The 26,140-nt window shown below is 37.0% G+C and overlaps 1 protein-coding gene across 1 annotated transcript in view; it reads right to left on the bottom strand.

The window, feature by feature from the left end:
* Nucleotides 1-215: 215 nt before the first annotated feature.
* The window catches only part of KCNN2 (potassium calcium-activated channel subfamily N member 2), a 74,386-nt gene continuing 48,461 nt past the window's right edge, over nucleotides 216-26,140 (bottom strand). Inside the window, exons 5-8 of the mRNA XM_053474285.1 lie at nucleotides 20,138-20,248; nucleotides 15,475-15,602; nucleotides 2,802-2,871; nucleotides 216-814 (exon numbers count right to left, since the gene is read on the bottom strand). Coding sequence (XP_053330260.1) covers nucleotides 527-814; nucleotides 2,802-2,871; nucleotides 15,475-15,602; nucleotides 20,138-20,248 — 597 coding nt within the window. The 3' untranslated portion in view covers nucleotides 216-526. The remainder of the gene's footprint in view (nucleotides 815-2,801; nucleotides 2,872-15,474; nucleotides 15,603-20,137; nucleotides 20,249-26,140) is intronic.

Below are 26,140 nucleotides of genomic sequence, written 5' to 3' on the forward strand. Positions count from 1 at the left end.
TGTTCCCAAAGATAGGGACTACACAATGTATATCAAAATAACGGGTAACTTTGAAGTAAAATTTAGGGTGGACGGTGACGGGGACATTTCAGAGGAACACAGACAAATGTCTCAGGGCATGAATTCAATTAAATTTTAGAAAACAAATTATTTTTCCTTAATTATTGGAAAATCTTGGTATTCGTAATTTTTATGAATGGATATGAACCACACACTTATGTTCAGAAATTAATATTTTATTATACTATATAGTAGTAAAGTTTTTTTCTGAAGTGCATGAATAAAAAGTTAGTGAAATTACAGGAGAAACAATCTATATAGCAATGATAGGTGCATTCACTATGCATCTGAAAGAAATAAAAGAGTTCTCACTCTATTTGGCCTAAAACTTTGTGTTCAGGTTTCTAAGATTCTGACATCAGAACCCAGACAACACTGATTAGAACCATAGGGCTTTACAATAAAAGCTAAAATATTGACCATATGATGGCAAAAAAAAGTCTTTTTTGGGTTAAATTATTGTCTTCTAGCTACTTTCTGATGAAGTTGGAGGTACTGTGGATGAAGACCTTCTCCTTCTGGAAACAGACCGTGATCGGTCAACGTTGTATGCAACATGCTTGTCATAATTTTGCAATTGAGCTTCAACCAGGTCCCTTTGCTGTTGGCTGATTGTCTGACTAATCAGTCCAGGGAGAGCTTGAATGCTACCAATTAATGTCTCTAGCTTTGTTTCTAAGACAACAATCCTCTTCTCAAAGTCTTCACTTCTTTCATTTAAGTCGGAGATCATGTCATACATGATGTTCTGTGTCTATAAGGAAAAGAAAAACAGACATTAGCTACGGTATTGAATTTAACTGCATCCACAGAAGATTTGGAAGACGAACACATACAATAGAACAAACAAATGAAAATATATATTTTATCCTCTGTTACCTCAACAGCTCAAATGAAAATAAGCTCACTTATAAGAGTGACTGAAGTTCATTGTACTTGGGGACCCTTTTGATCCAAAGTCTCCAGGTGAAGCACTGCTTCCATGGATCTCTGGGTCACATTGTTCTTTGGGCAGGGGACCAGTGTTTGATCAACCTCACTTTCCCTCCTCCCCACAGTTAATTTAAGGTTATCTATTGCTAGCCCTGCTTCCAAAAATGTTAGCTCCCTGCCCTTCACAAAGCCTCTGCTATGAAAGAGGGAGAGCTCCTGGTAGCTTACCCTGGGAAGTTCCCAAGTATGTATATGTTTACACAAAAATGTGCGCCTTGTGACAAATTGTTACCTCATTTTTCTGTGATCTCTTTATGCATATAAAATACATAATACATACACATTTGTATTAAGTCATAAGTTTTTTATTTACAACACAAAACTGAAAAAAAACCATGAAAACTTGGAAGGATGGATATAGGCTAAATACTCTGGGGGTATCACAACCCTTTCTGGCTGCAAAAAGCTAATAGACAATTAACTTGACATAAAGGGTAGTTGATACGTTAAAAAACCTTCCAACACAGTAAAAGTAAATGCAGTTCAATAGAGTTCAATAATCTTTGGGCTGTTTATAAAGATACCCTGAATAGATAATAAAAAAGGGAAGACTAGAAAGACTAATTGATACAAAAAACTAAAAGTTAATTGAAGTGATTTCCCCAAATGTTTTGAGAAATGAATTAACACAGGCTACCGTACTTCCCCATGTATAAGACGCACCTTTTTTCAAGTGTGCGTCTTATACAGTGGTTGAAGATTGTAGATTGCAGTTACTACTTCCCAGTCCCTCTCTGCAGTCACTCTGACGATTGGCCCTGCCCCTTTCTGCTTCCCAGTCCCTCACTGCAGTCACACTGAGCATTTGGCCCGGCCCATTTCCTTATAGCGTCCACACTACTCAGAAACTCATCTAACAGTAAGTAAAAAATTAATATTTGGGCTGCTGAAAGATAGGGGAGGTGGGGTTAATTTAGGGGCAGTTATGGTTAATGGGGTGTTTAGGGTTAATTCAGAGGCAGTTATGGTTAATGGAGTGTTTATGGTTAATTTAGGGGCAGTTATGGTTAATGGGGTGTTTAGGGTTAATTTGGTTGGTGGGGTCTTTAGAGTTAATTTAAAAAAATATTTGGGCTGCTGAAAGATAGGGGGGTTAATTTAGGGGCAGTTATGGTTAATGGGGCAGTTTGGGGTCAATTTAGGGGCAGTTATGGTTATTGGGGTGTTAAGGGTTAATTAAAAAAAGATAATATTTGAGCTGCTGAACGATAGGGGAGGTGGTTAATTTAGGGGCAGTTATGGTTAATGGGGTGTTTGGGGTTAATTTAGGGGCAGTTATGGCTAATGGGGTGTTTAGGGTTAATTTAGGGGCAGTTATGGTTGATGGGATCTTTAGGGTTAATTTAGGGGCAGTTAATGGATGGGATTGATGAGGATGATGGGTATGAATTTTATGATGAATAAAACTTGAGTTCAATAACTTTATGTAATACATTTGTTTTCAAATTTTGGGCCCCAAAATTAAGGTGCATCTTATACATGGGAGCGTCTTATACATGGGGAAATACGGTAATTACCGGTATAAGCACTAACTAAATGCCAACAATTCTCTATCTGGGGATTTTTTCAGTCAAATTATTTTTTAAATATAGTTATGATTATAGTTCAACAAAAAAACTGTAGAGCTGTATTTCAAATATCATGTAAGAAGATGCGGAGGAAATAGAGAGAAGAATGGCACTCAAAAGAATCATTGGGGATGTATTGTATTACCATTAATAATACCTTGAGGAGCACTTTGTACTAACCTTTGCCAAATCCACCAAGGTGTTTGCTTGATCATTTAGCTTCCTCTGCTCCATTTTAACACTTCGTAACCTAAAAAAATGAGGTAATCATTAGACTCTAAATACGTGCCATCTTCCCAGAACAAGCATGCATGTTACTTGCAAGAGCAAATAATTGTTATGGCTGATGTCTTAAGAGTTTGATTGTTCTGTTATGTAACTGTCAGATGGAAGGCATGCTTCTTCAACACGGCAAATAAAGGAAGTGGAGAGCAAGGTAATATGATGTCCTCAGAGAGTAGATCAACACTGCTCTACTCTACTACAGAAAGAAATATACATTTTATCCATATGGAAAAATAAAAGCAAGAACATTCATTTCAACTAAGTATCATGACAAGCAGACTTCTCAAAAGTGTGTAATTAGAATAAGTCTCTCTCATTATAGCTCAAAAGAGGAACTTCAGCCTATGACTGCACATCATGATACTTTGTCTTTGGACCTGTTTAAGATGGACTGGGTTAGAAGGTGTTGACACCTGATGAAACAACAGTGATAAGTGAGAGTCTCCATTACATAATGTGAAGTTGTATTTGACCAGCAGCTAAAAATATTTTTAGTGTACTGTAGGAGTCTATAGTACATATTCATTATTATTTATGTTAAGATACAAGATCCGCAAGCCATGTATGAACCACATACTCACATTTTTGTGATGTTGTTTGTGAGAAAGGTGGCATGAAATAAGATAATGATACAGAGGAGGAAAAAGTATGAATGAAACAAAAATAAAAGAGTGGGATTGTTTAGGGACAAGTCATAGATGATATAAAAAGATGATATAAAGAAATGCGAACCGGACGAAGAAAGATAAGTAGGACACAAACATGGAAGAACATAAATGGAACTGTGAAGTTACAAGGAATGTCAATATTATACAAAGAAATGACAAAGAAATGAATATTTGAGTGGTAAAAGAAAAAAATGAGTGTTTAAAATGGTATGAAATTCCAACTAAAAAAAAACAAGATTAACATGAAGAAAAGAGGGTTTTAAAATACTAAAAAAAAGTTTTCAACTTCATTTCATTTCAGCATCTACCCAGTTCTACTCTACATAATGTTGTGTCAGCTATTGAACAATATTAATAAAAAAATATTTGAATTCTACCGATCAAAAGTGTTCCTTTCTGAAAACGTTTGTATTATGCGTAGGCATTAAATGTAAGGCAAAAATAAATAAAACCCCGCCTGAAAGAGGGAAAGGTGCATTTCTGTCCTATTTTTTCTTTTACTTAATTGCACAAAGGTTGTGGATAACCTCTAGATCAACTCAACAAGATGCCATTCATGGTACTTCTGTGAAAAATCATCACTCACTGATGTTACATTAACCAATAAAATAAGTGAATTATTTGTTTCTTGTGCTTTTCTCCTTTTCTTGTCTGCTTACTGGATCAGCTGCAGAGCCTGGAGCACAGTGCGGCACAGCTCTTTTTTTAAAACATGATTCTATTAGTTCAAATTTAAATACTTTATTATTTTCCCATGTAGGTTAAAGAATGCATATTACAGTATTTACAAAGTATTTTAATATGCATTTTTCATGTCTCTATAATTAAAACCAGCAGGAATTGAAGAAAGACACTCGGATCTGACCTGGGATGTACGTCTAATTTGAAAAAAAAATCTAATTCTTTTCCTACATTCCGAAACTGGACAAATCTGTGTTGATTAGCATAGAACAGCACTAAAATTTAAGAGCTAGGAATATTATTTTAGGAGCCACGGTTAGAATCCATGGGATTTGGCCAGACCTGCCATACGCCATCTTCAAACTGAGGATTATTACTTCCTCAAGGCTTTGAATTATTAATAACAAATTTAAGAAACTTAAGACATGTTTTTATATTTTCCTAAAAACTTTGTGTATCTTGTTTAATTTCCACAATTTTAAAACTTTCCACAGAAGGCTTATTGGAACATAGTAAGGCAATTTCTACAAGAGGTCACAAAGCACAATTAATAATACTATGTGAAGATTTCACCAAATCTAGGTACATATGTGTGTAAATGTACACTCCATGCTATTAACAGTTGTCTAATTGAAATTACAATTTAGCTGCATTGGTCAAAATAACAATGAAACAAGTTAACTTAAACCATTACCCTGGCATTTCACCTCCGAATTTCACTTATCACAGATTAAGATTATGACAGTAAATTTACATTACATGGAAGCAATCAGATCAGAAACCCTTATGTTGTTGAAAGGACAGCAACGCATTTAACGGTCCCACAAGCCCTTCAAACAATCACAACGTTAATGGTTTACATAAAAAGAATAGTTTTTTTTGCATGCAATTATGAATAAGTCTTCAAAGGCTTTAAACAACCGCTCATTTGCTGTAACTTACTTCCGAGCTCTATTTTCATTTGTGTTGGGAAAAAAAGACAAAACAAAGGAAAATACTGTTTAAGATATTCTAGAAAAAAAGTACTAAAATATGCATTTGTTTCTTACTATTAAATTGGATATTTAATAAGATATTGTCAAAATATATATGCTTGTATTTAGAGACCCCAGCATATTCAATAGCGTAAACATATATAGTATATATACTATTTGAAAATTGTGCACGGTATTTTATTGTTCAACAAGTGTTCCTTTTGGGTTAGATTCATACACTTTGCATGTGGACATGAAGTGTGATTATCACAAGACTTGCAATAGTCAAATACGTAAAATAAAAAGTTCTGTAACAGTTTTAGAAATAGGTAATGTTATTCTGATTTGTATTATGCAGATCTGACATCACATCATTCTCTACCAAGTACATTATATAGTCATGGCATTTCATTGAAAATGTTTTTTATTCAGATAAAATGATGAACTCACTGAAATGTAAGATAAGCACAAATGGTTCAACCAATCAGTCCAAACATTAAGCTGTAACATTCTTCCTGGAGTCTACCCGCATGGTTTTCCGAGACATGTATTGCTAGTGTTAAAAGACGGTTATCCTGTAATTATGCCCACGGGGGCCAATATGGGCAAGAGTGGGCCTTGACTGAGATGTCAAGTAGAGCTAGGCCTTAGGCGTCTTTTGCATTTTGGGGTGGAGGAGGTTATTTAATGATGGGGGTCATTAGGTTAGGGTATCCTGTGTAGTTTGTCACAAACTCCCTCCCTGTTTGTGGTGTTTATAGGTGGGTGGTTAAAATTTGTCACACTTAGGGTCAGAAGCTTACCAGGGATCTAGGGGGTGAATGGTCTGGGCAGAGCATTTGGCGATATTTCGTTTGAAGATTCCTGGCTGGTTTAGCTTGAAACTTCCGGGTCTGGCGTTGGGCATCCGGGTATATCCCCCCCTGTGCTGGTGGTACCTAAATAGCCTGGTAAGCGTAGGCGAGTTCTTTTCTGTGGTTGTTATTTATCCATATTAATTATTTATGTTATTTAGTATTTCAGTATCCGAATTAAGTTTTTGACTAGGTTAAATAGGTTAAATAAATCAGCTATGGCCATTTCAACTCCACTCTTGGTGTTGTGTCATTATTGGGTAGTTAACTAGGCAGGGGGCCTGGCCCGAGCATCTAGGGTACATCAGTCAAGCTATTGTTTAATAATCATTTTTAAAGTTATTATAAAGTTATGACATTAGGGAATGCCAATATCTTTTAAATAAAATATAACTATCCACATTACGGGTACAAAAAATTCTGTAAACACTCACCTAAGGGTCTCCCCTACCATCACATATTTCATGTATGTGGCCAGAGGTGAGGAGGCGTAGGCCTGTTTATATAATATGATTTTTGCTGTTTTCTCCTGAGGACGCCCCCTTGAAGACCATAACATACATCTGCTAACTGTTATTATGAGTTAATATTTTTTTCAATTTTCTGTAAGTGTGTGTAGTTATTTCTAATTTTGGTTAAAGTCTTATGATGGGTTTTTTTATGGAGGAAAATATCTTCTCTAGCAGCACCTTGACATATTAGACAATTAGTTAATTTTCAAGTTTTGGTGTGCTCTCCATATAGTTTTTTTATCATCATTAGAAAGAGGGAATCAAAGAAGGGGTGAAAAAATAGAATGGGAATCAAAGGAGGGGGATAAAATAGAAAGGGAGGTAGGGAGAAAAGAGAGAGAAAGAGATGGAGAAATAAAGAGAATGAGCAGGAGAGATAAGCCGAAAGATGAGAGATAAGCCGAAACATGAGAGATAAGCCGAAAGGTGAGAGATAGGAAAAAGGGTGAGGTAAAGAGAAAGAGGAAGAAAAATAAAGAGAAAGATGAGGAAAGATAATGAGAAAGGATAAAGAGAAGGAGAGATAATGAGAAGAGATAAAAGAGTAGGGGGGAGAAAGAAGAGAGAGAGAGATAAAGAGACATGGGAGGAGATCTAGGTGCTGGGGCAAGTCCTATGTGTGCAATCTGGGTGCCAGGGCTGGCCTTTGAGGTGTGGGACCTGTGATCTATGCCTGTGATGTAGGTGCTGTCAACGTACAGAGGAGGTCATGTGTATGATGGGCTCATATGACTTCTCAAGGTAAAGCCAAGCATTTTTGTCTAGGGTGACAAAAATCCTTGCACCGGCCTGAATGAACTGAAATTGCATCTGTGACCTGGGATTGTGGTTTTCATCCAGTAGATTAACCTTTGAAAAACTTTAAATTGGGCCTTTGCTTTAAACCTTATTATCATTTATTTATTTAATAGTGTACATGTGCATGTGCTTTTTTTCATATAGTCTAAAAGATATATAACATTTTTTATATACAAATCCTTATAAGGAGCACTCTAGCCCTATTTTCATGTAAAATCCATACTGAAGTCCATTTTGCATTGACTCCAGTGCATGCAATCAGTGCAGAGATTATATATTCCAAACAAATGCCTTAACTTCTACTCCAGTTAAGAAAAGAAAAATGTTGGTGCTCTAAGTCCCAGGCTCAAATTATACAAATGAGGCCTACTAGGCCCACTATGTAGGAGGTGAGAGTAGGTTCTCACCCTATTGAGAGTGTGCTTTGACATGGCGGGTGAGATTAACTATGCTTTGGCCATTTAATATAACCAAAATCTCTCATTTATGTTATGTTTATATATTTGTTGCCAAATTTTTAGGGTGAGAAACGCAGACAGTTTTTTTTCTTACTCCAGTTGCCTCTTGGTATGGTATGCTTTTTGCACATGCTCAGTGACACTCCCATTTTAGCAAACATGGTGCGTGCCGACATTGTGGGCATTGGAGCAATTGCTCTAAATTAAATAACTCAGGCCTCTACTAAATGCCCTTTATGTTTGTTTTACTTGTAGTTAAGAGTGTCTAGGGTAGAAAAGATCGTATGCAACATTTACACCATGTCTGAATACTTTTGAGTGTTCTTATTATTAGATCCCTATTATATGCAGCACCTTTTTGGTGAAGTTAAGTTTGACAGGACTCAAATTTAGGTATATTGTGTCGCACATATGTTCTGATCTGCTGTTTAATGGGATATTTGTCTGGATTTCCCCCGGGCTGAATGATACCAGCCTTCTTCTGTGTATTGCATTGAATGGAACAGCCTGCCATTCCATCTGGAGGAGACCCATGAGACACAGAAATCTTATGCAACTTTACATGTTTCTATATTGGCCCAATAAAAGCAATCAACTTCAACTAAAGATTCTATTTTCTCTTCGACAAATATAGAAATATCCATTTTTCTAACTGCACAAATCATCAAATGTGAAATTGGCTCATTAAACATTTTTTAACAACAAATAATGTTGTATAGTATTAACTTACTTTAAAAAATATGTATACACAGTACTGTGCAAAAGTTTTAGGCAGGTGTTAAAAAATGCATTCTTATCATTTAATAAAAAGCGAGTGAACAGTAGAAAAACCTAAATCAAATCAATATTTGGCATGACCACACTTTGGCTTCAAAACAGCATCAATAATTTCTAGGTATACTTACACACAGTTGTTTTTTACAGAACTTGCAAGGTAGGATGTTCCAAACATCTTCACTTCATCACTTCCAGGACGCTGAAGATAGTTCTTAATAACGTTGGCTATATATTCATACAGCCGGGTGTCCGCGCTGACATTGTTGGAAACATCCTCATTTGAAGGAGAAATGGGCAGGGAGTGGGGCATGGATCCCATTTCCGCAACCCGGAGGATTTGAGTGCTGACCCGGAGAACCGGAGAAGCAGCGCTCCTCCCAGAGTCCAAACCCGGAGAGTTCCCAGACGTGTATATTTTGGGTTGTTGTCATGCAGCAGAATACATTTGGGACCAGTCAGATGCCTCCCTGGTGGTATTGCAAGATGGATAAGTATGTGCCTGTACTTTTCAACATTGAGGAGACCATAAATTCGGACCAAATCCCCAACTCCATTTGCAGGAATGCACCCCAAACTTGCAAGGAGCCATGCTTCACAGTTGCCTGCAAATGTTCATTGTTGTACCGCTCTCCAGCTCTTCGGTGAACAAACTGCCTTCTGCTACAGACAGATATTTAAAATGCAGACTTATCAGTCCTGCTGCGATTTTCTACACCCCAGTTTCTGTATTTTCATGAATAGTTGAGTCAATTGGCCGCAAGTCTTCCATGAAGACCACTTCTGACCAGTCTTCTTGCCATGGTGTATGACATTTGACATGTCTTCATCTGTTTCTGTTTCAGTTAATGGTTTTGTTTCGGGCTATTGTATTAAACTGATGATCATTAGCACATGTTTTGTATAATTGTTTAATCATACACCTGACTTTATGCCTACAAAATCCCTGACTTTGTGCAAGTGTACCTAGAAGAATAGATCCTGTTTTGAAGGCAAAGAGTGGCCACCAAATATTGATTTGATTTATATTTTTCTTCTGTTCACTCACAAAAACTATTAACATGTCTATTTTGAAAGCATTTTGTTCACACCTGCCTAAAACGTTTGCATTGTACTGTATGTATGTGTATATATATGGGTATCATGGAGCATTATGAACATATAACCACCCCAGCCAATGATTACACGCATAAAGAGTAGAGGACCAAACTGGGTGGTTTATACATAATCTTCTTTATTACCGGTATATTATTTTCAAAATATATTTGAACAATGATTTACATTTTCTTACGCTTACAATTACTTATATACACGTTACATGCAAGGAAATGTGATAGGGGTGCACGTGAGAGACAGAGAGACAAACAGTAAAGAGATGAATTCGAAATTAGATCTGTAAGACACAAGATGTTGGCTTGGTGCAGGATAGACAGTGGGACCTTAGGTGACAGAGAGGCAAGCTGTCTGGCAGGAGTCCAAGCAGGTAATCACCATAGCTAGAAGCTTCCCAAAACTCTCCCTCTTCTGGAGAAGTAGCTCTGTGAAGAGGCAGAGCTACTTGTGCATAAAAGAAGGGTTAGCCCCAGAAAGCTTTTATTAGGTGGGGGTTGTAGGGAAGTGGCCAGAGAGTAGGCAGGGAATGACATATTCAAACATTGTTCCCCTGCCTGGAGGTAGAAGATGACCTAGGGACCTGGTATGATAATCATACAAGAGCAACCACAGAAGAACAGTCTGTATGGACGAGCAAACAGTGAAAATGGCAATATCTCATCTCATCCAACATTATATTGCTCCTGTGGAAATTTCTGAGAGGCTGACAAATGCGACCCTCAACATAATGTGGTTTATTCATTAAAAGGAGAGTTGTCAGGCGAGATCAGTAAAGTTGCGGTTTCTCGCTTCAAAATAAACTATGACGGCCAAACCCCAGTGACTCTCTGCTGCAGGAAGAGCTTGGCTAATGCGTCTAATGCATAGGTAAAAAAGCCTCATCATCTATTCAATACTGCATTATGTAAGGCCAGTTCAGCCCCTTTCATGACAGAAACTTGCCAGTGTTGACCCTTCATAATGTAGACTGAAATGAGAGAGTTTAAAACCACAATTATCCTACAACTCTATCTTTAGTGAATAAACCCCAAAGTATATTCTTAATGACGGGTTGATTGTATGCCTATTAAAACACCAAGAAGTGAATAAATCAGAAGATAGACTTCCCATCAATACAAAGGGTTGTGGTTCAGCAGCAAACCACAAGACAATTCTTAAAAATAACTTTGCATTCTCAGCGGTTTCATGAAAGCACCTGCAAGAGAGAGCAGATTAGGTTTTCATCAAATTCAATTTGTTTATGTTAACAAAGATTTTTTGTAATAAACTTTACCATAATCTCTGCCTTTTAAATATCAGCTCCATCTACTGACAATCCCCAGAGATAGGCAAATGCACCATGCTCTGTATTTAAATGACCTTTCTGCCTGGCCAGACTACCTCCTCATCAATGTCCACATAAACATCACTAGAGATTAAAACGTATTTTAAAAAATCAATGGAAGAAGGAGTGCAGTTTAATGATTTCCCCTATATTATAAAGTGGCAACTACTATAAAGAGATAATACATTGTCAAGGAGATTATGAGGGTCTTACATTTCATATGCAAGTGAATGTCAGATCCTGGGACAAACCAGTTTTCTCGATACTGCAAAATTACTACTCTATTCAAACATTTCACCAATTCCCACAATATGGAAAAAATCCTATTATGCAATGACAGACTACTGTAGTATTTTTTGATATACGACCCAATTTATTGCAGAATGTGGTTAATAAGAGCTGCGATCCAAAACGTGTCCAACAAGGTTTATTAACACATTTGACCCTATTTACCAAATCGCCATCTACCAAAAAGGGTTTCAATTTCAAAATCTCAGGAATTGAAAGAGCAATTTCGGATAAAATCATTGTGAACATGCAGCGACCGCTTGACATTCTCATTCTGGCAACACAGATCAATTAGGCGGGAAAGATTTGAAAAGTTTCTTCTTTCTGTAAATGGTATCCACTTCTTATTTAGACCTTTCATTTACATGGAGGGAACTAAACGTACCCATGACAACATATTTGATTGTCAGTCTTTAGCATATGCATCCCTAACATGGTGGAGGAGTTGTAGATGTACTGGAGTGTTGTTTGTTATAACTGTAAGTGTGTCACATATATACGGATTATAATTTACACAATAATGTAATGTATAATTTATATATAATGGACAAATTTCCATGGAGGGCATAATTCTGTGGCTTCAGATATGTAGGTTAATTTGTGGTGGTGGGGGGGGTGTTGCACAAGTATTTGTACATAGGATGCACCACTTCAGTATGACTGTGCATCTTGTCACACACCAGTGTATATATTGTTGCATTTCTATTTTTTTTGCATCAAAATTGTGTGCCCTTTTTTCAGTGATTGGCCCTGACACTTTTATTAACCAATGTAAGTGGATAGTTTTCATTGATCAATATTAAAGTATTCTCAAAGAGGGCTACAAAAGAAATCCACTATGCCATAAGGCCTCTTCAATTATATTAAAAATATAAGATTCAAGAGTTTAAACTGCACGTTTTCTGGTTTTTATACGTAATATAAACTGTTAAAATCTCACATATTAAACTGAATAGATAGCTATGTAAAATAATTGAGCCTACATATTTTAACTTTTGCAAAAAAAAAAATTTAGAAATAACTATAGTGTTATTGAGATAATTATATGCACTGGGGGTGCACACGAGCATAATTAATGTGTGCAGTTGTTAATCTATTTCAGTTTTTGCTTTCCCTGCAATAGGAAAAAGTAGAGAATTATTGTTTCATTTTCAGCAGTACTAGGTATAATGTTTCCACATTATTAGGTACCTGGTTGGACCCCCCTTTGCCTTCAGAACTGCCTTCATTCGTCGTGGCATACTTTCTACAAGGTGCTGGAAACAGTCCTTGGTCATGATGGCATCACGCAGTTGCTGCAGATTTGTAGGCTGCACATCCATGATGTGAATCTCTGGTTCCACCACATCCCAAAGGTGCTCTATTGGATTGAGATCTGGTGACTGTGGAGGCCATTGGAGTACAGTGAACTCACTGTCATGTCCAAGAAAACCAGTTTGAGATGAGCTTTGTGACACGGTGCATTATCCTGTTAGAAGTAGCCATCAGAAGATGGGCACACTGTGATCATAAAGAAATGGACATGGTCAGCAACAATACTCAGACTCGAGACTCATCAGACCAGGCAACTTTCTTCCAGTTCTTCCATTGTCTAAAAGCTGCTGTAGCCCATCTGCTTCAAGGTTCGACGTGTTGTGCGTCCAGAGATGGTATTCTGCATATCTTGGTTGTAATGAGTGGTTATTTGAGTTACTGTTGCCTTTCTGTCATCTCAAACCAGTCTGCCCATTCTCATCTGACGTCAACAAGGCATATTTGTCCACACAACTGCCGCTCACTGGATAGTTTCCGTTTTTCAGAATATTCTCTGGAAACCCTAATGATGGTTGTACGTCAAAATCCCAGTAGATCAGCAGTTTCTAAAATACTCAGACCAGCCCATCTGGCACCAAAAACCATGCCATGTTCAAAGTCACTTAATTCCCCTTTCTTCCCCATTCTGACACATATATACACCGTGGCAAGAAAAAGTAAATTGACCCTTTGGAATAACCAGAATTTACGTGTAAATTTGTCTTAAAGTATATGACCTTTAAGTTACAATAACGAACAAACAATCTGTTTTAACTTATAACACACATTATGGTAATGCTCTTGACAATATTCACTACATCATTCAAATATTCACATAATGTTAATAATTTTAACAAAAGCTAATTGGAGTCAAGAGTTGGCAAACCTGGAGTCCAATCAATGAAACAGTATTGAAGATGTGTTTTAGAGCTACTTTGATATAAAAGAATACCCAAACATTTTGAGTTTGCCATTCTCAAGAAACATCTGCTGATGTGAACCATGCCTCACAAAAAATAAATATCAGAAGACCTACAATGAAGAATTGCTGATCTGCATAATGCTGGAAAGGGTTACAAAGTAATCTCAAAGAGCTTACATATTCATCAGTACACAGTTAGACAATTTGTTTTTAAATGGGAGGACTATTCTCCCTAGACGTGGGCGCCCAGCCAAGATAACACCAAGGGCACAACGCAGAATGCTCAAGGTGTTAAAAAATAACCGTAGAGTAACAGCTAAAGGCTTGAAGGAATCATTGGAACTGGTTAACATCTTTGTTCATGAGTCTACCATACACAAAGCATTGCACAGGCATAAAGGCATGAAGCCCTTGCTGTCCACCAGCCTGACGCTCAGAAGAAGTTGCGTAATGCACTAGTGACACTAGCCACTTTCAGATTTATATTTAATTGTGGCATTTCTAGGTTCCTATGGAGACCTCATGATATAGATTTGATGTAAGAGACAATTATCAAGTCTTTATCATACTCTTATCAACAGACAAACTGGCATTTCCATGCCAAAGTAAAATACAGAAGCACTAAAATAAAGTAATCTTAAATTTTTGATTACTGTTATACATCAAGTTAAAAAAAAGAGTGCATACAACAGCGAAATAAGCCAGGAATTTCCCTTTATAAGGCATAGTTCGTTATCTCCTGCAAACTATCTTTTCATCTCCTACCTTTGTGAACGACTATGTATGTATTGTATTGCATACAAGCTTATCAGCACAGAGCAGCCATGAACAAAGTAAGGTAACAGGACTGTATTGGCACACAAGACATATCCGAGTGTTCTGATCACAGAAAACGTGATCAAAAGAGAATTCCCATGTCCACTGGCCCTTAACTTTCACAACTATATACATATTCTATTATATACATAATTTTTATTCCACCTTAAAACAGACCGGGCCACAAAGTTTGCTTATTTTAAAAAGGTCCTCAAATATGGTCATTATTTACTACTTAAATATGCAAAACACCTGTAAAAGGAATATTACCGTATATCATAAGAGCTAAATGAAGATTAAATAAAAAAATATTTTTTTGGACCTTTACTAATTGCAATGCAAACTCTAAATACCCAAATGCCTGTCCTTATTTTTTATCTCTGTAATGCATTTAAAGTCTCATGAAAATAGGTCTTTTATTAGTGAATACCCTGACTTTAGCTGTTTTATGCCACTGGACAACTAAACAGATTAGGTAATTTTTCAAAATGCAAAATTTTCATTATAATTCCTCAGTCTTATGTTTTGCACAAGATGGTTTACTTTTGATAATAAAAAGCTACATCACTTCTAAGCACAGTTAAAGGGTCATTCCAGGTGAGTGCCCTCACCTGATGATCTTTTTCCATACAGCGTTCTTTTACTTTTTCCTATCTGCCCTAGTAGGTTAGTATCAGGTGCTTTAATCATATCTAATTATGTGGTTATTAAATGGAGCAAATTATATAATGCACTTATACAATAACAAACTGAGCATGCGCTGTACTAAATAATCACAGAAGACATTATCAGCATATATTTTGTTAATGCTGACTTTTTGCAAAGATTGACAGGTGACATTTAGGATCACATAATGTAAAAGCTGTAATCACAACATGCCAAAGTAACTTATTTACCCATTTTTAATTTACCAACTCACAGTTTAAGTTACTTTTTGTGTAGGAGCCACAGCAAACTGTACCACTACTAAAAACTATATGCACATTCACATGATGCTTATTATGTTATACGCATGGTCAGAAAAAATCATATAATTGTTTACTTTGTAGTGCAGATACAACATAAAATATGGAATTTAAAATCTAGTACTTACTGATGAATAGCCTGCAAAAACTTTCTCTGGTGTTTTCGAACTTTTGCATGGTCTATCTTTTTGACCAGTTTTGTGTTTTTATATATCAACCACGTTTCCCTGAGAACATTAGCAGCGGCATTTTTCACCTGTTGAGAAACAAAAACATAAAATGGGTAATACAAGAAGAAAAAATGAAGTATTTTCAAACATTCGTAAATTGTGATGGCAATCTATCAAGTCAGTACATTGTCAGCAGCTGCCCACCAACAATCAAGAAGCATTACCAAATCTTTTACCTTTGTATTCTCAATTTATTGCCCCCTACAGCAGAGTTTAGGATTGAACCCTTTTGCATGCTGAAAAGACCTCCGTACTACTAACCTGGAAGGGATAGTGACAAATAGCTCTGCAGAGTGTTCCATATAGCATTGTATTTCCAGATTTGGTCCTACCTATACTTTACACTGTTCAAATATTAAATGTAGCAGTATATCGGGTTCGCTGTATGCCATTTTAATACAATGAAAACAAAGTGTTTCCTAAAAGTGAAGTCAACTTTCTTAATACTATTTGTTTTCTCTTTAATCATTACTCCACATCACGGAAGCGGTATCACAAAGAGAAATGTAATCTGGAAAAAAAATCATGGGAAAATATTTATTATCTTCTGAAACCAACAGAAATGCTTATTGTAGCCTCTATTTAATTGGCTTTGTCTCATTGAGTGCATAATGCTAGAAAATGTTCCAATTCATGACCAAGTCATCTGCTCATGCAGTCTATTACTGTGTTTATGAAGTGTTGCCTTTGATGTCAGGAAGAACCCTTAGGTTATTGTTGTATGTAATTTTACCTCAGACTTTGAAGTTGCCTTCTAGGGTATACCCATCCAAACAAGTTTTGAACATTTACAACATTAACCCCTTAACGACAATCCACGTACATGTACGGGGTTGCCGTGCAACGGGTTAACGACAATGCCCGTACATGTACGGGCTGCCGTTAAACAGCTGCATCGCCGCGATCGGCGGCTTTGCAGCATCCACGGAAGCCTCCCAAGTGAGGCTGACCGTGGATCCGGGGAGGGCAGCCCTCGGCAGCCCTCCCCGGAAGAAAAATGGCCGCCGCCGCACCGATCATGAAAGATCGCGGCGGCGCCCGGCTAAAACAGCTTAGGAAGCGATCTGATTCGCTTCCTAAGCATAAATGGTGTTACTGACATGCCTCGATATCGAGGCATATCAGCAACACTACCCCCCTACCCCGATCACCTTGTGATTGCTCCGAAGAGCAACCACAAGTGCCATCCTGTGAATGACGTTGCCGTCATTCACAGGATGGCATTAACAAGAGATCTGAGTTCATAGAGGGTCTATCCAGACCCTCTTGTGAACTCTCGAGCTCCTCCTGCAGGTTGAATGCAGGTACTGCATCCAACCATGCAAGGTCAATGGAGCCCAGCTCACTAATGAGTGATTAGTAAAAAAAAAAATAAAAAAAAATTTAAAAAAATGTTAAAAAAAAATGTTTAAAAAATGTTTAAAAAAATAAAAATAATATGGTAACATATAAAAATCCCCACTGTCACCAAAAAAAAAAAAAAAAAATTAATAAGCAAGTCCTAAAATTCTTTATCTTTACAAAAATTCCAGCATGGAAAGAGTTAAAATATTGGCATTACAAATGCCCATAGGGTGTCTCGTATTAAAAAATGCATGAGTGGATGGGGTAAATTGAATTGGCCGGATTCAAAGGTGTCCCAAATATGGGACATGGGGGCAGTAGGATCAGATGTCTAAATGGCCAAAAAATACACACCTCACAAAGGCAGCCTTTTACCTCCCAAATAACCCAACAAACCCATGCATGTGGGGTATCACTGCGCTCAGGAGATGTTACTGAACACATATTGGGGTGTTGTGTGACACGGACATATACCAGGAGCGATAATTTTATACCTGAAGTACAACGTGTGTGGAAAAAAATACAAAAAAATTTACTACCATAAAGTTTCACAAAGGCTGGTGGTAAAATTAGTGCATGGAAAGGGTTAAATTACCAGCATGTGAAATACCTTGGGGTGTCTAGTTTTTAAAAATATATGACTTGATGGGGTAAATTGCATTGGCCGGCTTCAAAGATCCCCGAAATGGCACATGGGGGGAAGAATTACCAGATTTGGAAAAAAAGGTTTTGAAATAGCAAAACGCTACCTGTACTTATTGCCCCATAACGTGCAGAAAAAAGCAAAAAAACATAAAAACATTGGGTATTTCTAAACTCAGGACAAATAGTAGAATCTATTTAGCAGGTTTTTTCATTTGTTTTTGCAGATGAGTAAAAGTTTTTTGTTTAAAAAGTGAGAAAAAGTAATTTTTTAACAAAAAATCCCCATATTGTATCATTTTTTTTATAGTAAATTAGATGATATGATAAAATTAATGGTATCTAAAGAAAGCCCTGTTTGTCCTGAAAAAAACAATATATAATATGTGTGGGAGCACGAAATGAGAAAGAAGAAAATCACAGCTAAACAGGAACACCGAAAAATGTTAAAATAGCCATTGTCCCACAATATACTACGAGTAATAACCCCTATTGTCCTTAAGGGGTTAAGTAAACATCATTGTTCATTCAATATTTATTTTAGAAGTTGAACTGTGCAAACTATCCAGCACTAAGTAAGGTCCAGCTGTATGTGCTAGACCCCCATGTTGTGGCTTCCACTCCCCCATTTCAATATTTATTAAAAAATGGCAATTAGTGGCAGATTCCTCCATCAAGAATGGTTGAGTTGGACCCATATAATGCATAATTCAATGTGTAAGGAAACACTGACAAAATCTCACTGATTTAACTATACATTGATACAGTTCTCCTGATAACTCATCCTTCATTGAATAAACCCCACTGATTTTGCATCTCATGCAAAGCCCGCGCATTAATTTTAAGGGGAAAACTAGGGTAAACACTCAGAGCAATTGTCTCTTTAATGAGTCTTACATTAATGAGTATTACATTCAGTAGCAGGGAATTAATAAAGAGTGACTCTTTATTTCCAGTCCCTCTGCCACAACCCCATCATTTTCTGCATTACTCTGCATTTTTTTTAGAATTTGGCAACCTCCTCTGCCTTCATCAATCCAGCATGGCCAATTGTGCCTGAGGATAACAAGTACCATGTGCTGGAGTCATTGTACTGCTGCTCCAGGATACGCTTTGATGGCTTCATGATAAAGGTAGGTAGGGAGTACTAGAGCACCGACCCCCAGGCATTTGCCCAGTGAGCCCAACAGCTTACCCGGGCATGGAAGACATGACAGGTTTGTGCAATTTTTTCACACTATAAAATGTGTTATACAAATAAAAATAGGTTGTTTACTGATTATGCAGGGGCTAATTCCAATGAAATAACATGCTTTTGTGTAACATAAATGTAAACTCCATTAGAAGAAGGTTAATATATTATATGTGAGTGATAAAACTAAAACACATCATTTGGAAGAAAACATAACGGTCATTAATTTTTAAAGCTTTTTCACTTTATAATATTACTACAGTAAAATCCTTCCTGTTACATAACTTCACTTAAAAGAATAATTATTTAATTATCTGCATTATTCATTTATAACATAGGGATGCTTCATGCAGAGCTATACGGTTTGATAGTAATGAATACTCAATATGATAACACATAAACAGACATCAGATGATCCTCCAGAGCGACCTGCTTGTGACAGCTTAGAAAAATGAAGGAGGGCAAAGTAAAACAGATTAAAGGGACACTCCAGCCAGATGCACAGAAAGCTATCACACTGTTCAGTGGGAGATTCAAGCAGCCAATCAGAGGCGTGAAGCGTCAGACCACAAAAGAGGTGTTTTGCTGCAGCTTCTCCTGAAGGTAAGGAATTTTTTTTAGAAATGCATTTTAAAAAGTATATTAAAGTACATAAAAATATTCATTTTTTGGCAAGACTCCTGTCTGGGATACTGGTGTGTTCCTTAAAACATAAAACATATTTAAACTGTCACATTCAGAATTTATTTAATAAAGACAGTACTATAAGTTCAACTGTTAGTGTGCAGACTCTGACATTGTAAGACGGACCAAGTTTATATTCTTTCATTTAGAATGTAAATACAGATGTTACATTTCTAATGTTACTGTACAGCATCCAGCTGTAATATCAGCCATTTATATACAGCTCTGTCATATATGGGTATGGCACTATATACATCAACTAATAGTAATGTATATCCAGGATCACCCAAAATCTGCCCCTGATTTGGCACCCTCTAAGGCAATCTTTTTCACTTCACTTGACAGAAACATCTTCAGGACCAGCTTATAAGCCTTTGGCAACTATGGATGTGTAGGTGGGGACCCTGCTAATAATTCCATAATTCTACACAATACAAATTTCAATCACACCTTTTTCAGTTGTTGTTATTTTGTTGTTTGTGAAGCATTCCTAAAAAAATGTGTCCTTTATGTTACTTAACTCCAAAAGACAGCATATGTAACATTCAGATTACATTTAGCAGTAGGTTTGACACTGTTAAAATATTTTAAATACATGCTATGCAAATAATACAGAAAATTTATAAACCAAACAATGTTCCTTCACGGTTAGCTGAATTGCATGAGATTACAAAAGTTACTTTAATTGTGATCACTTACTCTTTTAGTTAACTGGGTATCCATCATAAAATTATGAACATGTTTTTCTGCTTTGGTAAGTTCTAGCTTCCTCGCTACCACAGCCACAACGAGTGCAGTGCAGCCAGCACCCTGCAAGATACGAGGAAGACACATTTTACAAATAGCTGGTTATGTATGAAAACACATAAGCATAATATCATACAAGGGAATCAATATTGTAGCTCCACATTGTAACAAGATTGTTGAAACAACAACAACACTTGAGTGTTCTAAACACTTAGACAAGAAACTTACTCTTTAACTAGGCATACATCCCAAATGGCGCATTTTTCAAGGGATGGTCCAATTTTTCAGCATTGTCTCATTGTTCCACCAAACATCCTACTGTCCCACTTGTGGGGACAATGGGGTTCATTATCAGTTGAGGAGATTCTTTGATCTCCCTTGACCAGCCCATGAAGCTGTGGCATTGATTGCTTTTGCAGCACAGACATCAATCATAGCTCCTCACAGTACATTTCAACGATGTGTTGTAAGCTGGTCGGAAAAAAAAGTCAGGTGGGTAGCTCTACCCTTGCCCTCACCTCCAACAATGCCTTTCACCAAGACATAGCCAATACAATTATTTAACAGTGAGAACCTAAAAAAATTCACCCAAAAATATTATGTGTATGATGAATTAAATTACTAATTTTAATTGGCAAATGTAATTGGAAATTGGTAAAATGGAAACAATACATTATGGGCATCTCTGCATATCTAGTCAAGTCTGTCAAGTACTGGGTCCATACAGACGACTGTAATGACCCAGAGCGCCCGATGTTGGAATTGCAGGAGTCAACATGCAAGAGCGTAGACACAGGAACAGATCCAGAGTAACCACACTTCCCTGTGTGTTGGGCTATCAGGAGTGTGTGGCCGCATAACAGGACCGTGAAATAGCAGCGGGAGGTATGCAGTACAGATAACAGGACGTAGAGATATCTGGAGCTAAGAACAGAAAAGGCAGGACAGAGCTAGAGGAGAAGCAGGTTGCAGAATGAGGAATACAGGTTGCGGGAACAGGCTACACACATAAATATAGGACTAGCCTAGGACTATTTGATAACTATTGGAGATTTAGTCACATCTTATGGCCATAGTATGCTTAGCCCACCACTACACCAAAGTACTCCAATATTCGGTGGGTCCTAACGCTAAACCCTGCCTACTGAATTACTAATAAATTGAAACTAAACATTGAATCTAAACACAAAGCCAAGGAAGACATACCTGTAGACTGCAGACTGAGACAAACAGAAAAAATGGGTGGGGCACACCTTATAACGAAAACAGGAGCTGAAGCAAAGAGCAGAACTAGAATCCAGGAATCAGAGGTTCAGGACAGAGCATATGGAAATGCAGGAACGGATTACAGCAAAACATGGGAACTGAGGCAAGGCAGGGAAAAAACAGAGATATGCAGCCCTGCAGCCTGGATGGACCCTGACAAAGTCTCTATGTAAAGCCTAATTTTTTAAATCTTTTTCACAGGTATATTATCTAGTAGATAGGATCATTTCAAAAGTACCAACACCAGAAGATGCTGCATGAGATAAACTGGAGGACCAAGCAGCACATTCTCAGAACACACGCACTAAACATAAATACAGTTGTAAGGAAGCATTATATCAGAGGTTAAATCTGGGTGGGGAGTAGGTGTGATTAAATGATGCTTCCCTGCCGGGAGGCTGAAGGAGTGTACGTTTCCACGGATGGCATTAACATGCAGTATGAAGTACCATTATAATGCTATACTAAATATCACGGGGCAAGGGCTAGTAGATAGGATTGTGATGTAAATCATTGACCCCCTCAAAACAAACAACATATAGTTTGTGGTTAGTATGCGGGAATTTATGCCCATTTGGCCAAAAGAGTATTTGTGAGGTCAGGCTCTGATGTTAGGTGAGCAGGCCTGGCTCACAATCTGCTTTCCAGTTCATCTCAAAGGTGTTCAGTGGGGTTGAGGTCAGGGCTCTGTGCGGGCCACTTGAGTTCCTGACCACCAAACCACAAACTGTGTCTTTATGGACCTTGCTTTGTGCACTGGGGCACAGACATGTTGGAACATGAAAGAGATTTCCCAAACTGGTACCACAAAATTGGAAGCATGTTGTTGTCTTAAATGTCTGTTGTAGCATTAACATTACCATTCACTAAGTGGACCAAACCCCCACCAAATTTTACAGCAGGCACTATGCATTCTAGTAGGTAGCGTTGTTTTAGAATGTGCCAAACCCAGATTTTTCCATCAGACTTTGATATCTTTTTCACCAGATATTGAAGGGTGATTCATCACTCCAGAGAACATGTTTCTACTGTTCCTGAGCCGCAGCGTGCTTTAGTGATCTTCGTCTTGTGTGCAGCGGCACAGTGCTGATGTTTCCAGAGGTAGTTTGGAATTATTTTCAAGGGCAGGCAATCTTTACGTGAATTACGTTTCAGCATTTGGGGTCCCCACTCTTTGAGTGTGCATTTTATACTGGTTTGTGGCTGAGCTGTTACTCCTAGACTCTTCCACTTCAGTAGTGCTTAAAGCGCACTAGGGCAGAAATGTCACCAACTGATTTGTGGTGAAAGTCTCATCCTATGACAGTGCCATGTTTAAAATCACTGAGCTCTTCATTCTACTGCCAATGTTTGTCTATGGAGATGGATGCCTATGTGCTTGATTTTATACACCTGTTAGCAATGGGTGTGGCTGGAACATCTAAACTCAGTAATTAAAAGTGGTATCTGTAAGATGACGGGAAATAACTTACATCAGTAAACCAGGTCAGATCCTGACAATTATACATCAAAACATGTTTTTAAAAAGCAGGAATGGTGTATTGTATAACAAAAGAGCTTACACTTAGCTTTGGGTTACTTCTACAGTAACAGGGGAAGTACGTGTTGGCATCAACCAACGCCAATGATCGAGAGTACAATACACAACAGCTGGACACGACAACATAGTCCCACACAGAGCTTCAAATAAATAACTATGCAACAGGTCATTTTATTACTCTCAGAACGGGCAGTGATGGCACGTACTTATCTGAATGGACAGTGGTTTAATATCCAGCAAGTGCTGTGCACATACACTATGCAAATATTATGTCGGTCACACTATGGCCATGTGCCAAGAAACCAGTAAAGCAAGGGGAAGATTACAAATTACAGAACAGCAAGGAGAAAGAACAGCTGCATGAGAACTAAGAAATCACAGAAAAACAACTCCCATCACAGTATCCAAATGCTTTTGGTCATATAGTGAATACGGCTCTAATGAAAGTCTGGTTCTGAAAATAAATAAATGAATTAGCTGTGGCTTTGAGCTATAAATTGAAATCTTAGCTTTAGAGGATGTAACATTACATTATTTGTATTATTTACTTGCAATAGTAATATTTACCTTTTTGCCAAGTGTGTTTTTGCAGTATTAAAACATAGTCACATTACCAAAGCCAAAGGAGAACTCTCGACGATTTTTTCACTGCTGGTATCAGTATAAAATAGGTTTCATAATATTGTGCTGTTTAATTTTTCTAAGTCAGTTCTTAGTTTTACTTAACATAGTTTTCAGGTCTGTTAGCTGTGCTCTTGCTCTGTTATCTTAGCCTAATCTACAAGACAAACACCCTTACTGCTTATCATACTTACTTTACAAAACAATAAAACGGCTCAGTCTTAATCACCCACCTCATCCTCACTAATGAAGGTCTTTAAAATAATAAACATCATTAGCTTTGCCATCAGCTCACTTTGGTGCTTGAGCAGTAAAGTCACCCAAAATATCACATGGCCGCCAACAACGGCAGCCTCCTGGTCTGCTGATAAAGAAAGTATATTGTAAAATAAAAACATCAGATAAAACCTTTTTATTTTATGTTCAAAAGAGAAAAATATTTATTTAATGGAACTTAATATTTAAAGACATTAAATAAAAATTAGGTGACTCTAAAGTGATGGGGAGAATAGTTTAGGATAGGCATGGCTTTTCCATGTCTTCCAGGAAGACCTATTGTAAAGCCAGAGGATTGGCTGGGGTTAACCCTGTAATACACCCCCGTCAATCACAGGCTGGCCAAGTAAATGTTGAGACACCAAGAGTACATCCTTAACAGCATCTTAACCCCCACCTCCAACCATTACCACCACCCAGGATGCTTAGAGAGGGACAATAAGCAAAGCTCCAGAAGGCAAAGTATTAAGTCCATGAGTAACTTTGTAACACCAGCTGTAAAGTGGCCAAGGTGCTATATACAGGAATAGTGTGAAGGCTGATGGAAACCGCCTGTGGTATACAATACGTGTACAATGTTTTCTTTAAGTGCTAAACATCTGGTGCTAGAAAGACTGGAAATAATAAAGTCAATTTCAACTGTATCATCACTACCAAAATTCAAAGTGTAACCATGATGTGATCCATGTCACATCACACTGCTACAATGTGTACATACATAATAGCAAATTAGATACAATGCAACTAGAAAGAAAAGTAAAAAAATAAAACGCATATAATCTCGTTCTTGAAGAGGTGACTAATTACAAATATCAATATTCAGAACATGCACTAAATGAGCACCCTATTAAAGAGTCCTGAAGAGTAACACTGTGACACGCTCCAACGACTTGGCTATTATTATTACTTATACCTATTAAATAGGCAAATCATGCTCGACACTTTTGCTTTCTTTTTTTCCGCAGAGACCTTCCAATCAGTTATATAGAAATTAGTATCTATGGTGATATATTCATCACAAAACTACACAGGAAATTGCAAAAAAAAAAAATGTTTAGTTTATACAATACATTTAATTGTATCTAATATTTAAACTAGATGTTTATTTTATTTTCAAGAGAAACTAAGAACCTTGAAACAGCTCCTGACTTTGTGTTAGATAAGAAGTAATAAACATAAATGTGTGGTGGATGTGGGGATATGCACAGTTTTCTCTTACCATTTCTGATGCATAAAGGGTATTTGAGCAATTAAGTATTTTATATTTTTATAGATTTTTAATTTGTGGTGAACATTATATAACTCAAATTTATAGAATGTCATTGACTAAAATTAACATATTCACTATTACAATTTCCTCCAAGTATAGAAGAAAGCACTTTCTTTAATACTATTCAGACTATGTATTTTGGCATTGATAGCCTTTGTTTTTGAATATTTTTAACTTATTAACTAAATTACGTAATATGTGTTAGACCGGGCTAAGCTACCAAACAAGAGATAAGTGGCTTGATCTAACAACCAAAGCTGCTAAAACCTTCAGAGACTTCATTGTAAAACCTAGCTTTATACATTTATTATAAAACACCACATTTAGTGATGAGCAGTGTTTTGGAAGTATAAAGAAAAGCCGCACCCAGCCGCACAAATATGCTATTACATTTATAATTATCTTTACATTATTATATTTTTATTTTTTATTTTTTACTTGCGATGTTATAGTTACAAGGAAAAAAATATCCGCTCCCCCAACTCTATTGCTATTTAAAGACAAAATATTAAGTTGCAGTCCATATCCAAAACCATGTAACTCAATACAACAACAGTGCAGTGCATAAAAATAAATGTCTATTGTTTCAATGCTTGTTATTAACCCCTTTGCCCCCAAGGGATTTGGAGAAATTGTATTCTCAAAACATTGACCATTTTGCTACATGTTTGTTCAATGGTGAATTCCAACTTTATTATCAAATGCACCCATATAGCATGAATGATGAGAAAGGCTTTCTTTAGACACCATGTATTTATGTGTCATGCAGCTACCGAGCATGTGCAAGAAGTGTATGAATGAATTCTGGTTAAAAGACAGAACTTTGATTTACTAATATCTAATAACTAAAGAAAGCATGCAGTAGAACCTAAAAAATATGCAACGTTGATCCCAATATTGATTTAATAGGCAAACAGGGTTGGATTGAATTTAACAAGATAAATCTGGGAGATCAATCAGTAGGTAATACATAAAAGGTCTT

The sequence above is a fragment of the Spea bombifrons genome, chromosome 1 (assembly GCF_027358695.1).
Source record: "Spea bombifrons isolate aSpeBom1 chromosome 1, aSpeBom1.2.pri, whole genome shotgun sequence".
Taxonomy (NCBI): Eukaryota; Metazoa; Chordata; class Amphibia; order Anura; family Pelobatidae; genus Spea; species Spea bombifrons.